At 48.4% G+C, this 16,407-nt stretch overlaps 1 protein-coding gene across 9 annotated transcripts; it reads right to left on the bottom strand.

Annotated features, from left to right (window-relative positions):
- Nucleotides 1-2,726: 2,726 nt before the first annotated feature.
- SMARCD1 (SWI/SNF related, matrix associated, actin dependent regulator of chromatin, subfamily d, member 1) lies at nt 2,727-15,710 on the bottom strand. Of its 9 annotated transcripts, none has more exons than XR_002159727.3 (15): nt 15,484-15,709; nt 14,597-14,784; nt 14,264-14,306; nt 14,047-14,169; nt 13,457-13,579; nt 12,283-12,399; nt 10,906-11,007; nt 10,450-10,611; nt 10,031-10,128; nt 7,935-8,070; nt 6,257-6,379; nt 4,568-4,669; nt 3,815-4,445; nt 3,470-3,566; nt 2,727-3,317 (listed from the first exon to the last, which is right to left on the bottom strand). XR_002159727.3 is itself a non-coding variant. In XM_003988680.6 (13 exons), exons 1-13 carry the CDS (start codon nt 15,658-15,660, stop codon nt 4,392-4,394), a joined length of 1,548 nt encoding a protein of 515 aa, XP_003988729.1. In that variant the 5' UTR covers nt 15,661-15,709; the 3' UTR covers nt 2,727-4,391. The 9 variants fall into 9 exon arrangements, 2 of the variants coding, with proteins under 2 accessions (XP_003988729.1, XP_019690460.1); XR_002159726.3 differs by having other exon boundaries at nt 2,727-3,566; nt 3,815-3,893; nt 4,252-4,445; XR_002159728.3 differs by lacking the exon at nt 3,470-3,566 and having other exon boundaries at nt 3,815-3,893; nt 4,252-4,445.
- Between the last annotated feature and the right edge of the window lie 697 nt (nt 15,711-16,407).

Raw genomic sequence — 16,407 nt, 5'->3', positions numbered from 1 at the left:
GCTTTCTTTTCCAAGGTAGGAATCACGCCACATATCCTCCTAGGACCCCAAAGTCTGCTCTAGAGGTTTATCCTCTAGCAGTGACAAAAGACTACATGTCACTGGCCCCACACTAGCTCTGCTGCAGGGCTGCGTGAGTGAAGTGCATGGGTGTAGACTCACTTTTGAGGATAAGACTACGTAAGAGGTAAGGGCCTGCTTTGGGGGCATCCCAGCCCAAGGATTAGGAGAGACCTCAAGAGCCCCAAGAGTCAAGGTCATCTCGGTTACCCAGTGTTCATCTCAGGGACTCACCCTTGGGCCTCTCTCCTCACCCCAAAGGATCCTCACCTGAATGTCTTCCAGGAAAAGAAGGTGGGAAAAGCCAAAGTTAAAAGCTCTGATGCCAAGTGGCTTACAATTCTCTTGCAGACTCTGGGTTTAAGGAAGAAGAGGACAGGACAGAAAAGAAGGCAGCTAAAGCATTCACTGTCCTTGAGAGGTTTTGAGCTTACTTCAAGTCTTTCTTGGGTTTCCAAGCTACCACATCATGGGCTCCCTCAGGTTACTGGCTAGTTTGCAAGAAGCCAGAAAGGGGGAGGCAAGACCTGGGGCAGCTATAACTTCTGTGGAGCTTTGTGGTCTCAGATCTTGTAATGGAGAAGTGGGGTGTGTGATTTGGGGCACAGGAAGAGACTGGAAAGAATACATTGAGGGGCACCTGGGTGGCTCAGTCGGTTAAGCATCTGACTTCGGCTCAGGTCATGATTTCACGGTTCGTTAGTTTGAGCCCTGCTTTGGGCTCTCTGCTGTCAGCACAGAGCCCGCTTCAGATCATCTGCCGCCCCCCACCCCCGCCACCACTCCCCCGCTCACACTGTCTCTCTCTCAAAAATAAACACTAAAAAAAAGAAAGAACACATTGAACAGTCCAGGGCCCTACATCACCCACAGCCATTTGAGAAGAGAAGCAGCTCCGGTTTCTAGGCCGAACTGGAATGGGACAAATGGCTCTAACACTCCAGCTGTCCCTGCACCTTGGCCTAGAGGGCAGACGCCACTGTCTGCTCATGTGCTGACCTCCTGGCTTGGCAGATTGCTGAGTGGGTGTTTTCATCCCTCTGGGCCACTGCTGGCCGCCAACAGCAACGAGCACTAGGCCAGAGGGGAGTCTGTGTGCAACCACCGTGTAAGAGTAAATGGGCTCGAGGGCAAGTCTGTGGAGAAAAGGTTTTTCTAAGTTCTAGGGACTGCCTGAGAAGAGCCCACCATATTCCCCTCCCATGGCCAGGGAGTTCCCATAGGGAAACGTACACGAAGTTGGTAGTTGGTTTCCCTTAGGAGTAAAGTTGCACCTGCTACAAAGCCAGCCTCCCACAGATCGCTCCATTATTGCACTGGCACAGAGACAAAGGCACCAGTGCCAAGTGCCAGCTGGGAACACTGATTATGGGTGATGGAAGAGAAAGAATGCTTCTGTCCCTGGTGCATATGATGGGAATCCCAGAGAATGGACGCTTATGCATAAAACAACCCCCTTGTTTTTGCCTAAATGCTTCCTTCTCTCATTTTGCCCTTAAAATCATCTAAGTATGGAGACAAAGAAATTGTGCATTTATATACGAATAAAGAGTGCAGATTCAGAATTGGCTCATCACAGGAAGTTATCTGTACCAGAGCTCTTTTCCCAAGAGCGAACTGTAGATTATTTGCTTGAAATTAATAATGGTTCATCAGCCATTCATTACACATGTAATTAGCCTGGGTAAAAACAGATGCCATGTCAATGTCCTTGACATCAATTTTTTCCACTCCCAAGTTCTCACCCCACACGTTCTTCTGTTTTTCCTACTCAAGTCTGGTAAACCCCCAAGTTCCAAATTGGGAACAGGCTGCATCCTTGGTGGGTTTGACTGCATGCAGGCGATACTTGGGTGTTCCCATCCGTGGAGGCGAAGGAGAATTTTTTTACAACTTTGGACTGCATTGCGCTCATCCTACATTCTAAACCCCTTCATGGGTAGAACCAAGCTAGACAACGCCACCAGGTGGGAAGCTGGCACATTATGATGTGAACTGCAGAATTTCATGCTTCTGCGGACAGATCAATCCTGAGCAGTCTTCTCAACTCTGCAGAGGGGCTGATTATTTGTAGTATGGAGAGGACAACACAACACTTCTCTGCTGGTCTGAAGAACTGAAATCTCACTCAGGACCATGAAGTGGAACCTTAGGGGGACAGTAGGCAGAGGAACACAGTCTTCAGTTGTGCAGGCCCTACCTAGATAGGAGCCCTGAGAAGAGGAGCTCCTCTACAGGTGGCTCAGGATCATCAAGCCTAAGGAATCACAGGCACTCAAGGGCAGTGCTCTTGAGCCAACAGGTGCTGTGGGGAGCTCAGAAGGTTAGCGGGGGATGGCAGTGCCGTGGTCTTGTTAATACCTCCCTAACAAGAGCCGGGGGCGGGACTCTTAGATCCAGTGAGGAAGGCCAATAATCCCAACCAGCACCTGGCCTGCTTGGACCACTGGGCTGACAGAGCAAGCTCTAAGGTGAGAACCTGATGTCCGCAGGGTAGAAACTTGTTTTCCACCGTATTCCTAGTGCCTAGCACCACAGCTGGCACACAGCAGGTGCTCAATACATAATTATCAAATAAAACGAATAAACACCATGAGCATGGCTAATGGGATTCAGAGAAAGAGCTCAGGGAATCGCTCTCCCTCAGCAGGTAGGGGGACCCATCCTTCAGAAGATTCTTTTATTAAAACTGGGTGACATCGATAAGGGGACAGTACAAAAAAAATTTTGGTCCATGAAAAAAACATAATTCAGTTAATAAAAACAGTTATCTTCAACAGGGACACTATGTAGGAGTGCTGAGCTTCCTTCTCATGGTTCCAGCCCCAAGGACAGAGGTTGTCCAGTGTCTCTGTGGGGAGAACCTTTTAAGGGAGGGGTGGGATAATGGCAGGAAGGGGAAGATGGGGAGAAAATTCTGCTGTCCCCAGTGTGGAACACGCAGGGATATGGGGCTGGAGGATGTGCTCGCAGGAGCCTGAGGAGGGGGTGGGGAAGCAGGGGCTTTGTCAGTTCTGTGGGGTTAGAGCCCAGGCTGAACGGAATTCCCCCTCTGTGCCCAGCTGTCTCCCACCCTGCTATGTTGAGTCTGCGAGCCTGGGATATGCTAACTCGGGGTGATACAACCTGGAAGAAGAATCTGAGGCTCTCCTGGAAAGATGCAAAACCATCTCAGTTCCAAGGGGCCAAGATCACAAGGTCCTGCTGCTACCTGAGGGGTCTGAAGCTTTGAGGGCAGGGGCTGGGGAGTCACAATCCTGTGAGGCAGGGAGAGGGAAGAGTCACAAACCCAACTCAGAGCTATTCGCTAGCCCTAGGCGCTTTCACTCCTCAGTGCCCTAGAAGTCACCAGTGGGTGTCAACTGGGCAAACAAGGGACAGGAAGACAGGGATGGCCCAGGGCTTTTACCCGTTTGATTTCAGGCCTGTTTCTCCATGAAAGGATGAGGGAGGCAGGGTGGAGTGAATAAATGAGTCACACCTCCAAGCAACAGCAGGAACAGCCTCTGCTGGCAATGATAGTACCCCAGGTTAGATCCCTGGGGCTCTGACAGGGAAAGGCAAGATCCCCCCACCCAAATGCCCTGAATTAGGACAGATGGATAGCAGAGGAATCCTACAAAGAGCAGCTATAGGGAGTGTGCTGGGAGGGAGCAACAGTTAAAAAACAAACTCCAATACTGATGTGGACCCCCTACGAGGGAGTAAGAGAAGCACTGAGACAGCAGGCCAATCCAGAGGGCTGCGGACTGACCTGGGGCTCAGTGGAGCCCAAGAACCAGGGTTCCTTTCGTGCTAGAGGGCAACAAGTGAAGGAGGGGTGTGCTCCAAACCTGCGGAGGGAAGGAAGGAAATTGGATTCTGTTATCAGGAGAGCCAAGATCAACTAGCTTATAGAGTGCCCCCAGGCCTGAGTCTCAGAGAAGGGGCTAAAGCTCCCAACTCCTGGGTCTCTGAAGGGCAGGGTCAGTGTAGCCGGTCCCCTTGAAGACCACCTGGCCTTAGGCCCAATCCATTCAATGCACTGATTACCACTACAGGTTCTCTCTAATACTATCTAGAGGTCCTATGTAGACCAGGGGAGGGTAGAGGCACATGGGAACTTTGTGGGGCGAAGGGAAGCTGGGGGACAGGAAGGGATGGGGTGGGAGAAGAGGGTAACAGGCGTCTTATGAGACAGAAATGTGAGACCCTCTTCATTCTGGTGTTGTCCTTGAACCAACAGCATCCCCTGGAAGGCCCCAAGCAAGACCAAGGCAGGTGCTATGAGGCAGGCAGCACAGGGCCCAAATAAGAATCGGTGCAGCCGAATCAGGGCTGTGAGGGAGGCCCTATGTATTTCGAATTCCCAGGGCTTGCTCTAATTCTTGTCGTCTCTGCTGCACCTAGGGAGAAAGCAGTGAAGAGAATAGATGACACAAACCAGAAGCTGGTACCTAATTTCCTGACCCCCACCAGGGGTTCAGACCCCTTGCTTTTCGTCAGTTTCCCGTGCCCAGGCGCCTACCTTGGAGTAGAAGTATCGGCACACAGCCTCCTGGGCCCAAGGCTGGAAGTAAAACTCAGCTCGGCGCTCTTCCTCTGGGTTCCCCACCACATCAGTCATGGTCTGGAGGATACGGGAGGGGAAAAGAGAGAACAGGCTTGTGTCCCTCCTTCGCACCTGTCATGGACTGAATTGTATCCCCCCAAAAGATGTCAAAATCCTAACCCCCTAGTACCTGTGAATGTGACCTTATTTGGAAATAGGGTCTCTGGAGATGATCACGTTAAGATGAGGTCATTAGAGTGGGCCTAATCCAACAAGATTGGTATCCTTATAAAAAGGGGGAACTTGGACACAGAGACAGACATGCACAAAGGGAAGATGACGTGAAGACACACGGAGAACACCATCTGCAGACCAAGGAATGCCTAAGGGCCATCACAAGCTAGGAGAGTGCCTCGGAACAGGTTCTACCTCACAGCCCTCAGAAGGAACCAGCCCTGCTGGCCCCTGACTTCAGACTTCTAGCCTCTGGATAAACAGTAAATACCTGTTGTCAGAGCCACCCGGCTGGCAGTATTTTACTATGGCAGCCCTAGCAAATTACTGCCACCACAACCAAAGTCACCTCCTGCCATCAACAAGTCATTGCTTTGTCCAGGGACCCTTTCTGGCTCCCCTCTTCCCTTGTTCCTCTGCGCAGCCTCTATAATTCTAGTCACAGTCACCACAGGATAGGAGAAAACTGAGGAGACATTTCCATTCAGTGCTCATTTCCACCTTCTTGCCTGAGCTTATAGAGCTCCCCTGAGAACGACCTCAAATCCCAACTTCGCCACGGAGAACCCCCCAGCTATCCTAGCCTCATCCATCTCCGTTCTCCTTTGAATCACCTCATCGGTAGTGGTGAGTTCTGATAACGTCTTACATGGTTTACAACTTTGTAAGTAATACTAGTCTGTTCCTTTCCCCACAAAAGAAAATAACCTGGTCTGAAATAATCCTTTCTTTACTTTTGCTAAGACTTCCTTGCCCCACCCTCCTCCTCCTTATCAAAACCTTCCATTCTCAGGGGCGCCTGGGTGTCTCAGTTGGTTAAACATCCGACTTCAGCTCAGGTCATGATCTTGCGGTTTGTGAGTTCAAGACCCGCATGGGGCTCTGTGCTGACAGCTGGAGCCTGTTTCAATTTCTGTGTCTTCCTCTCTCTCTGCCCCTCCCCTGCTCTCGCTTGCGCTGTCTCTCAAAAATAAACAAACGTTAAAAAAAACTAAAAACAAAACAAAAACCTTCCATTTTGTACAATCCTCAGAATGCCTATTTACTGGAAGGGATGCTGCCTGATTCATAAATCATTGAATAAAACCAATTAGACCCTCAAATTTTAAATCAATCAATCAATCAATCAATCAATCCTATTAGCCTACTTTCTCCAAACAGAATGCAGGGTGCTTGGACAGGAGAGATCCAACTTTCTGCTCTGCACCTCCTACTATATGGTACACAGTGACACCTCATAGTAAGTAGTAGATAAACACTTGATGGTTCCACCTCCAATTCCCTACTGATTGTAAAGTGGACCCTAGAACATGCTAAAGAAAATCTGGTCCTTCACTCCCCTCTCTGGCTCTTCTACCAGATGCTACAGAAATAAAGCAAATGTGTGCCCCACTGACCTAAGTCTCTTTGCACCTTTCCTAGGTTCTTTACCTTGAGGTCCCGGCATTGGGACTGAAGCCAATCATTGATGAAACCCTGAGGGTCTCTGGCAAAGCTCAGCATGAACTCCCGCTGGGTCTTCAGCTGATTGATAGTTTCTATTGTCTCATGGATCTGAAAGAAGAGAAGGAAGCTCATAACATTTTCAAACTAGGAAATGCAAAGTTAAATGGCAGACACTGTCTGACATCTCCATGTGCCTGCCACTCCCAGCCCAGGTCCGGAGTGCCACCCAGAGCCCTAACTGCTCCAGCGCTTGACATTCTTTCAGCAGGTATGTAGTTTTACTTCTGATCTCCACAGGGTCCGCCATGGGTGAAACTACATGGTGAATACTTAATCCACAGCACAAATGGGCCCAAAAACACTCTCAGGTAGAAAAGCAGTGGTACACACAGCTATCTCAAAAGCTATGGTCTAGGGGTTTCTTCCTGCCCTTTTCTCATTCTCTGTACTCTTCCTGGCAACCTCATTCACTTGCATATCTTCCATTACTAATGACAGGTTAGGGAGTCCTCAGTAGGCAGACCAGAGTCCATTTTCTAAACTTCAACCAATCCAACTGCTTGACTTCTCAAGGCTCCTGAAACTCTCCAAAACATAATTCACTACCTTTTCCCCAACACTCACTTCTCCTCCTGTTCTCCAGTCGCCAATCTGAATAAATACTACTATCCACCCAAGCTAAAAACTTGGGAGTCATGCCTCCTTCTCCCTCAAGCTTCACCCCACCATCCCCATCAAAATAGTATCCAAATCTCTTCAGTTCCACTTAGACACCTCTCAGATCTGTCTACTTATTTTCATCCTCACTGTCAGTACCACAAATTTAGGCCCTCAACACACCTCACATGCGTTACTGCACTGGCCTAACTGGGCTTCCTGCCTCCAGATTAGAACTCACTCTCCACCTTCCTGCAGGTGATCATTCTAAATGCAAAGAGCAGGACTTCCTCCTGTCTTCAGGACAAAATACAAACCAGCTCTCCCTATATCAAAGCTTCTTCACGACTAAGATCCTGCTTCCCCACCAGGTTTCCTTTCTCCAAACTTCCTATCCGTAGCTAGCACCCTGAGATACAGCTAACACACGGAACGGCTTGTACTTTCTTAAACGCCAGGCTCACTCTCTCATCTTTCGACCTTTACATACACTGTTCCCTCTTTCTGGAATGTCTTCTGCCTCCCACGCCCCTAAGCACCACTGTCCCTTCTCCCCTTTCCTTAACTCTTGTCCTTCAAGATTTAGTTGGGGCATCAACTCTTCCAGGAAAGCCACCCTGTTCTCCTTTGTGTTCCTCAGAGCATTTCTGGCTTTACCCGCATGGACTATGTCTAATAAGGATAGTAATAGGAAGAGCAGCAGTTACCATTTGTTCTTACGTGCCAGATCCAGAGTCATCCTTATCTACATGGTCTCATTTAATCCTCATAACAACCCTTACAGAAAAGTTCTTATAATCTCTATTTCGCAGTTCAGAACCTGAGGCTCAAAGCTATTAAAAGTTATAGCCAGAATCAGTGTCTGGCTGCAACTGGCACCAAGCACAGTACCTGGCATATATTAGGTGTTAATATATTTTAAATGAACACCAAGAGTCAAAAGACAGCCTAGAAGCTACGACAGGAGGCTGGTGACACCCAAGCTACGCTGGGCAGGGGACCCTACCTTGTTGTCTAGAGTAGCAATCTCCTGCTGGCTGGCAGTAGACAGCAGAAAAGAATTCATCTGGGTCTTCAAAGTATCATCCACTTCCACATCAATGTCGTAACAGGCGGTCTTTTTCTGATCATTCGGGTCAACACTGGGGAGGAAACCAAAGGAGCCTGGTAAAGGGCTTGTCCCCTAAGACCTATTTACACAGGGTCAAGAAGAAGGCCCAAGAATGAAGGGTCTGACTGCAAAAAGGCACAAGAGAACTTTTGCGTGACAGAAATTTCCTGCACCTTCTTTGCGGTGGCAGCTGCTACATGGTGTTACATTTGACAAAGTCTCAAACTATATTTCAAGTGTGTGTGACCTACTGTATATAAACCTCAATAAAGTTGTACTGTTCTTTAATCAATGGTAAAAATTCAAACGGTACAAAAAATATCCAGGGAAAATTAAGTTTCTCCCTCCCCAAAGGAAACCAATACTGTAGTATCTTATATGTCTTTCTCCCTGTTAAACCAAAATTGACCTGAAAATAAATTCTAATAAAACACATGCCAGGGCGCCTGGATGGCTCAGGTGGTTAAGAGTCTGACTCTTGATCTCAGCTCAGGTCTTGATCTCAGGGTCATGAGTGCAAGCCCCGTGTTGGGCTCCCTGTGTTGGTGGGCATGGAGCCTACTTAAAACACACACACGTACACACACCGTACAAAATAAAAAGTGGCTTAACCTTACACACAGGAACCCAGGACAGATCAGCTTCTAATGATCCAACACATAAGTTGGAGGAGTCACCATTGGCTGAGTGATGGTTCATATAAAGAAAGGAAGACCTTTATTGGAATTAATATGGAGTAAGGGAAAGAAAACAGAGAGTCTATAGCCAGCCACCTGCTGCCGTGAGGAGGAGGAAGGGCATTCCTTCACTCCTTATATGCGGAGACACTTTTGCCCATCCATCTTCTGAACAAAAAAGTGGAAGGAGATAACGGAATTGGGAGTCTCAGATTAGAATGTTTTACCATCCACAGAAGAGACGGCAGCCCATCAGCGATGAGCCGGTAAATGTCTAACAAATGATTCTCCAAAAGAGGAGAAAAAAAAAAAGCTAATTTGTAGCATCTGCTGATTTCTGTGGTTTAAATATTCCCAACGTGGCTGACTTCAAGCTGTCAACGTAGGTCACTGATCAAGGAGCTGGGAAGAGATGCACAGTTAAGACATCATGACACAGGTATCCCCTGGTTTTGGATTCATGTTACGCCACTTTGCTTTTCTGAAAGGCCTACATTAGTCTTTCTGAAGAGAATTTTCACATTTATGAAAATGGGCAAAAAGCAAAAACAGCGTTCGGCATTTATTTTGCAGCAGCATTACAGAGGCAGCACACACCCTGAGCAGCAAACGACACCACCAATCTCCTCCTCCGGGAAATACCCTTGGCATCTCAGCATCAAGCTGCTACAGCTTTGAGTTGTATCTGTGAGCATGTGTGCTTTATTTCATATTTTATGCAAAAGAGGTTATTTGGGGGGTCTGGGATGCTCACCATTTTTTCCATAAAAATTAACAGAAATCACTTTTTTGCTTTGTGCCATTTCGGCTTATGAAAGTTTTCATAGGAATGCTCATACTTTGGGATAGTAGAGGAAACTGCCTAGTACTTCCGCTATATATATGCAACTAATAAGATGTAATAAGGTGGGAAATGATGAGTTTTTGAGTATGTGTTACCCTCGTTTCTCCTGTAACATATTTTTTAATGTTTATGTATTTTGAGAGAGAGCACACGCATACAAGTGGGGAAGGCGCAGAGAGGGAGAGAGAGAATCCCAAGCAGAATCCACACTCAGTGTGGAGCCCAATGCAGGGCTTGATCCCAGGACCAATCCCAGGACCGTGAGATCATGACCTGAGCCAAATCAAGAGTCGGACACTTAACTAAGCCACCCAGGCGCCCCACTCTAATGTAGTAAGTTGTAAGTTTATATGTAACTTAAGTAACTGCTATTTGACCACCTGCTTCCTGAAAATTTAACAACTGCCTTATGCAAGTTGGTACCAGCCCACCCCAGCACAGTGCTGCCTCTCATACATACACATGCTTACCTGATGACATGATTAATGATGATGGGCTCTGGTGGCATAAGCAAGGCATGGAGCCGTTGAGGGATCTCTGAGAACTTCATACGTTGAGACTCAAAGATCTATGTGAAAGAGGAAAAGCAGCTAAGAAGTTGGCATTTTTTTTTTTTAAACATTTATTGATTTTTGAGACAGAGAGAGACAGAGCATGAACCGGGGAGGGTCAGAGAGAGGGAGACACAAAATCTGAAACAGGCTCCAGGCTCTGAGTGGTCAGCACAGAGCCCGACGCGGGGCTCGAACTCACAGACTGCGAGATCATGACCTGAGCCAAAGTCAGCCGATCAACCGACTGAGCCACCCAAGCGCCCCAGGAAGTTGGCATTTTGAGCACAAAACTAATATTCTACTGGTCTTTGGCAAAGAATGGGTCCTTTTCTTACCTGCTGGAGGTACTTGTCACAGATGACAAACTCCCGCTCATGAGGGTCCTGGAGCTTGTGTGTCTTAATATATTGCCACAGTGCTTGGATGATCACTGGACGGGTCTGGGTGTGGATGCCCAGGAGCCGAGCCAGGCGAGGGTCTAATTTAAACTGGGGAGGCTGCAGAGAACCAAAGAGTACAGGGATGAATCTAGTGAGCTGGGTCCACATGCATTTTGGGGTGCTTTAGCAGGGCCATACATTCAAGCCATTTGACAAGCACTAATGTACTGTTTTCTCTGGGACCAAAAAACACTAGGAGGAGCTCAGAGATAACTAAGACCCTATCCCTATATCTCAGGAGCTTAGAGTCTGGTGACAAGGTACCCACAACTAGATTTAAACCTTTAAATATCGGGCCGCCAATGGGATGTGGCTGTGAAAGCTGGATCCCCTGACTTCACCACAGAATACCTGGTAGTCCAGCATCAGTAGGACAGTACACCGTACATTCACATCTCCTGGCCGCTTCACCTGGAAGCCATCCGTCTCCTGGGTAGTGGCGGTCCTGTGCCACTACAGAGAGGAAGATGTCAGGGGGAGCTCTCCCACAGGAAGAGCTGGGGTGGGAGGGAAGAGCTTCTGTAATGACTGAATATTCAACTTTGATTACTGAGGCTATTGGAAAAGAGCAATAGCATAAGACATTTTTAAATACTGCATAAAGCTCTGGGATTACTGTCTGTATATAAGCAGATTAACCTTTTGATTCTGTACAGGGTCACATTTAAATTAGCCGAAATTTTCAGTGGTAATTTTATCCACAAAATGGTTAATACACATGTACATAGTAAAATAACATAGCTATCATTTCTTGAATATTTACTATGGACAAGAGTCTTCTAAGACATTTCCCTGGGATCATCTCATTTAATTCCCACAACATCCACATAAGATAGGCACAACTAAACCTATTTTACAGGTGAGCAAACTAATGCTTAGAAGAGTGAAGTTAACTTGCCCAAGATCAAACAACCACTAAGTGGTGGCCCTGTGATTTGAGCTCTGGTGTGTCTGATTCTAAAGCCCACGTTCTTAGCCACTATACTCTACTGCTATAAAGTCCAGTTAAATATATTTACAAATTTCTATTGGTTCTATGACTTACTTCCCTTATTAGATGGTAAAGACCTTCCCATGTCTCTTAGTGGTTGAGGTTAAGGGGCTGCGGCTACACTGGCAAAGAAAGGAGCAGGTTAAGTTCATTTAGAGAGCTGGACTGTCTCATTCTGTTTTGACTGTACCCCAAAGAATACTGTCGTTAACACAGTCTTCAGAACATTGTATAACCAGGCATTACAACAAAGGGTTTTTGCTGATGTGGAAAGTGAATCTAAACAGGGACCAAAAGAAAGTCCCAGATCTATCGATGGAGGTAACCCTGCAGGGACTTGAACTCTATTAGTTAACCCCCTTAATGACAGTACCTGCTATCAGGAAAAAGTATGAGTAGGGTGTGGATAACTACATCTCACCATTATTAATAAGCAAGATGCACAGATGGCCTGGGATGTGTAAGAGGCCTCCATTAGAATTTCTCTTGAGGCAGCAACCAGGATAACATTAAAAACGTGGGACAAGTCAGACTGTAAGAGCTCTTGGGTCCAAACAGTACCAGAACTAAACAGCTAGTGCCACCTGGAGGTCAGTGTACACACTGCAACGGTAGTACTGCATGCTAGGGGTTACCCTTTCTTTAAACCTCCCCCTCACCCTAAACATTCAAGTTTGGCTCCCACGTTCATCATCCTCCAGTTATGGAGTCAAAGTCTACAGGACAGAACTACTCACTTCTACCAGATGGTTGTCTGGCCCATACAGGTCTTTGTCCAGTTCGATCACCAAGGACTTAAAAAAAGAAGAGAATTTCCTCTTTTGTTTGGTGGCATCATATTTGGACAAGGCTGACTAGAGGAGAGAGAGAAGAGGTCATGTTAGAAAAGACCAGAGAAATCTCTCAAGACAAAGTCCCATAAAAAAAGGAACCCACACAACAGTTGGGGGGGGGGGGGGGGACTCAAAAATGTCTTCTGAATCTCCCTCAGGAGATGACAAAGCAGGTGTCTGTAGGTATTAAGCCGGTCAGAGTAGCCACAGAACCCTGAAGAAGCAGCCTATAACATGTACAGGGTCACTGACTTACCCACCTCATTTCCCTAAAGGAAATGAGGCAAGTTAAGCCAAACTGTTGCCCATAACAAAGCGAGTCTAAACAGAGAAAAGTCTGACTCTAGAGGGGAAATGAATCACAGGCAATAATCAGCCAGAACAAAAACAGCTTTATTTGGATGGAATGATACCACCAGCAGATGGACTGGACCTATATAGAGGAGGAAGCTCTGACACAGAGCCCCGGTTTTCCTTCAAAAATGCATTCTAATTAGCTTCCTTATGAAGAGCTAAAAACAGACCATCAGAGAGTGTAAGGGAATAAAAGGTGAGCTTCCCCAAGGAGCTTCTGGGATGGGAAGTAAAGGGCTAACACCCATCAGCTGATATTCCCCATTATGCAAAGAAAACTATCTCACTTAAACTATGAAAGGCTGGAGAATGAAAATTGGGAAGGTGGAGATACCAGAGTGGGAATCAAGGACCTCATGGACAGAGAGGAAAGCATGTCTTCAAATGCTAAGTACAAAGTCACTTGACTTTAGAGAAACAAAAAACACAAACTGAATAATCTGCAAAGGCTAAGTCCAACGGCCAGCACCATCAGGAGGAAGGTAAACAACAAATCAAATCCCAGAACAATAAGGTTCTCGATATGATACCACAGCAAGGGCCAAGCTGTGGGAGCCAGACACAAAGCACCATTGTCTTTTAGTGCAGGGAACACAGTGACTCTCTCTCTGCTGTTCGCAACAGGAGCTGTGAGCACCAGTCAGGATTCTTGCCAACCAGACAACACTGCTTGCTCCCAGAAGCTTCCACCCTAGATGTCAACCACAGCGGACTTTGAACTCACATCCTCCAGGAGCCGTCCTTCTACCCGAAGCTCCCAGGAAGCCACCGTCCCTTCCCCATCCTCGGCATCTGACTTAGCCGGATTGAAAGTGTTAGAAATGAAAATTCGCAGCTTCCGTTTTTGCTGAAGAAAGCAGAAACAGGATTGATGGTGGGGCTTCAGTGGTTTGATATTTAAAGAATCTCCCCAACCCCCCAAATTACTCCTAACAGACTGGCTTACTATCTACCCAGTCCCTGGGCTGGGTAGATTGAGATTTCATCTAGAAGAATATAGTCCACTGGCCTGAGTGCAACTGCACAAGCTAGGATTGCAAATAGACAAAGTCATGCAAGGTGCCAGGTTCCCAAGGTGGCAGAGGAGTTACAGCAAAAACAGGGACAGGGTATATTTCTGGTGCAGGAGATATCAAAAGCCCCTCCCCCTTTGCTGTTCAGTTCTAATGTAATTCTCAGTTCGTAGGCGGATGGGAGAGATATAATTTAAATGCCAAGGAGAGCCGTGCTGCGCCTTTGATTTCTCATCCTAAGCCTATGGAAGGTTCCCGAGTCCTCTCCTTTGGCGCTCTGCCTAGCACTCTCCTGCATTACCTTGATGGGACGTTTCAAGGCCTCCTGGATATCTAGCCGTTTCCTCATGATAGTCTGGTCCAGCTTCCTTTCAAAAGCCAAGAGATCCATATAGGCCTGGGATTCTGGTACCAGTTCACGAATCTTAGGAACAAAGAGGCATCATTGAGATCTAGAGCTGACCGTCTCTATTTTCAAACTCAGCACATCCTCAAGAAGATCTACGTCCTGGACTCACCCTTTGAGGTAGAATTTTGTCAGCCATCTTCTTTTTCTTTGCACTGTTTGGAATAAATACTGTGATCAGGTTGGGATGGAACTAGCCAGAACATGAAGACAGACTGGTCAGCACCTCCATTTATAGGAAAATGAAGGAACTGCAAAGCGTCTCTCAAATCAAAGACACTCCGCCTACCCCAACCCCCACCCATGTGAGGCATTCTGAAGAATGAGCACCCATCTGACACAGCACCACCACTTCTGGATTCAGGTTCTCCCACTACCTGTGTCCTCACGGGCTCCCTCCCTCTTTCCCTCCCTCCCTCCCTCCCCTACCCCAGGGTCATCTTACTTGTGGTTTCGATTTTGGACCGCCTGCTGCTGGACCTGCTGTATCTGCTGAGGCGCAGGTCTCTTGCGGGACTGGTCCATCCCTGACTGGGCCAGGCCAGGTCGGACTGAAGGATTACCCCCATAGCCAGGGGGTCCCATGGAAGGTCCCTGAGGTGTCATTCGGCTGCCTGGCAGCATACCTGGTCTCTATAGAGAGGAAAGGACCCAGAGATGTCATGACTTCCCTACTAGCCCCACCAAGTAAGAGAAAGTGAAAGACGCCTGAGTTCTTTAAATGAAACAAGGTTGGTGGGGGGGTGGTGGTGGTGGTGGTGGTGGTGATGGAATACAACGGGAAGAGCCCTCTGTTTCTGAAATCCAAATAACTAGAGGTTCCTGTACTCCAGTTGCAGTTCCATAGGAATACAGCCCCAAACCCAAAACATAGCTAGATTATACTCAAATTCTCTCCAGTCTATTTCATATCTGACATACTGGGCATCTTCTCTAAGTCCCACATAAGTCCCACATTTACTCAAATGGTACTGGGAACTATCGTCTCCTTAGAAGCTGACCTCGATTGGCTAGCTACACCTTCTGCGTTCCTCTGGGCACTGGAGATGCGCTGATCCTTTTGCACTCCAGTTCCCACATGCCCACCTTTGGCCCCACTTTATCCACGCTGTTTCCGTACCCTGACTCCCCAACGCAAACAATGCTCCCAGGAGAAGGTGGGGATGCTAACCGCCTCCCTTCCCTTCCTCCGCACTTGCCTCCCCTCACCCCCGCTCAGGGCCCAAATCCCTCCCAGGAGAGTCCCTCCTACTTCTCCCCCACCCCTGTCACTCCCAGGCCCCCGCTCGGCCCCGCCCCCAGCCCGCGCGCCCCTCCTCCTGCCCCACTCACCGGATAGGCCGCTCCGGGCATCGGGGAGCGGTACAGCCCTTGACCCGGCGCCGGGCCCATTCGCACGGGAGGCCCCGGAGTCCCGCCCGGGCCCAGGGCAGCCGCCGCGCCCGCCCCCCCTGAGGCTCCAGCGCCGCCGCTCGGAGCCACAGACTGGAAACCCGCCCGGGCCGCCATCTTCCCCGGAGCCGCTGCTGCAGCTGCACAAAGAACCGGAACCGGAACTCCCCCCGCCCCCCGCGCGCCCCCCGCGCGCCCGCCTGTCCACCCCGCCGGCCGGCCGGCACGGGAGGCTCAGGGCAGCGAGACTGTGGGCTAGAGGGGGGCGACAAGCGGAAAAGGCCTACTGACCACTCCCTCCCGTCTACACGGTCCGGGAGGGAAGACCATAGAGAACTCTGGGATAGAGAGGCCCTGTGAGCGGGCGCCCCCAGGCTGACGGGAGGAAGACGAGGCCCTGGAAAGAGGGACCACACCTCAACCTCAACGCTCTGATGACGGGGGTGATGGAGAAACTGCTTCATCTAGGCGCAGTAGATTTAACTTTCCAAAGCGCTTTTTTTGTCTCCTTCTCTTATTGCTTCAAGCCTGGGGGCACTGAAGAAGCGAATGCACCGTTTATTCCATTTTACAAACTGGAGAGCTGATCTTAGTGAATGTTTGGGCAAAGATCAACCAAGTTAGCAATAAAGCCAAAGCCCAGAATCCAGATCTTCTGGCTAATAGCCCAGAGGTCATTCCACAGATTCAGTGCAATAACTACCTCACGCCAGAACTTGGACCCAACTTTGTCCCTGACCTTTAAAACCTAAGCTGCTTCCAGATTTTATTTTGGATTTTGACCCTGCCCGCTCTCCAAAGAATCCTTTGTGCTAGGACTTCTCTTTGGGACCTTTGACCTCTCCCTCTTTCCCTGCCCAGTGG

The sequence above is a fragment of the Felis catus genome, chromosome B4, assembly GCF_018350175.1.
Source record: "Felis catus isolate Fca126 chromosome B4, F.catus_Fca126_mat1.0, whole genome shotgun sequence".
Taxonomy (NCBI): domain Eukaryota; kingdom Metazoa; phylum Chordata; class Mammalia; order Carnivora; family Felidae; genus Felis; species Felis catus.
This window is presented reverse-complemented; position numbering and strand designations above follow the sequence as displayed.

What these genes read in the sequence shown, in the direction of transcription:
- SMARCD1 (XM_003988680.6), bottom strand. Translation starts at nt 15,660, where the DNA reads ATGGCGGCCCGGGCGGGTTTCCAGTCTGTGGCTCCGAGCGGCGGCGCT. An exon ending in CCTTGAAACGTCCCATCAAG is followed by an intron (nt 13,580 to 14,046) that starts GTAATGCAGGAG and finishes TGCTTTCTTCAG; the next exon opens with CAAAAACGGAAGCTGCGAAT. An exon ending in AAGGACGGCTCCTGGAGGAT is followed by an intron (nt 12,400 to 13,456) that starts GTGAGTTCAAAG and finishes TCTCTCCTCTAG; the next exon opens with TCAGCCTTGTCCAAATATGA.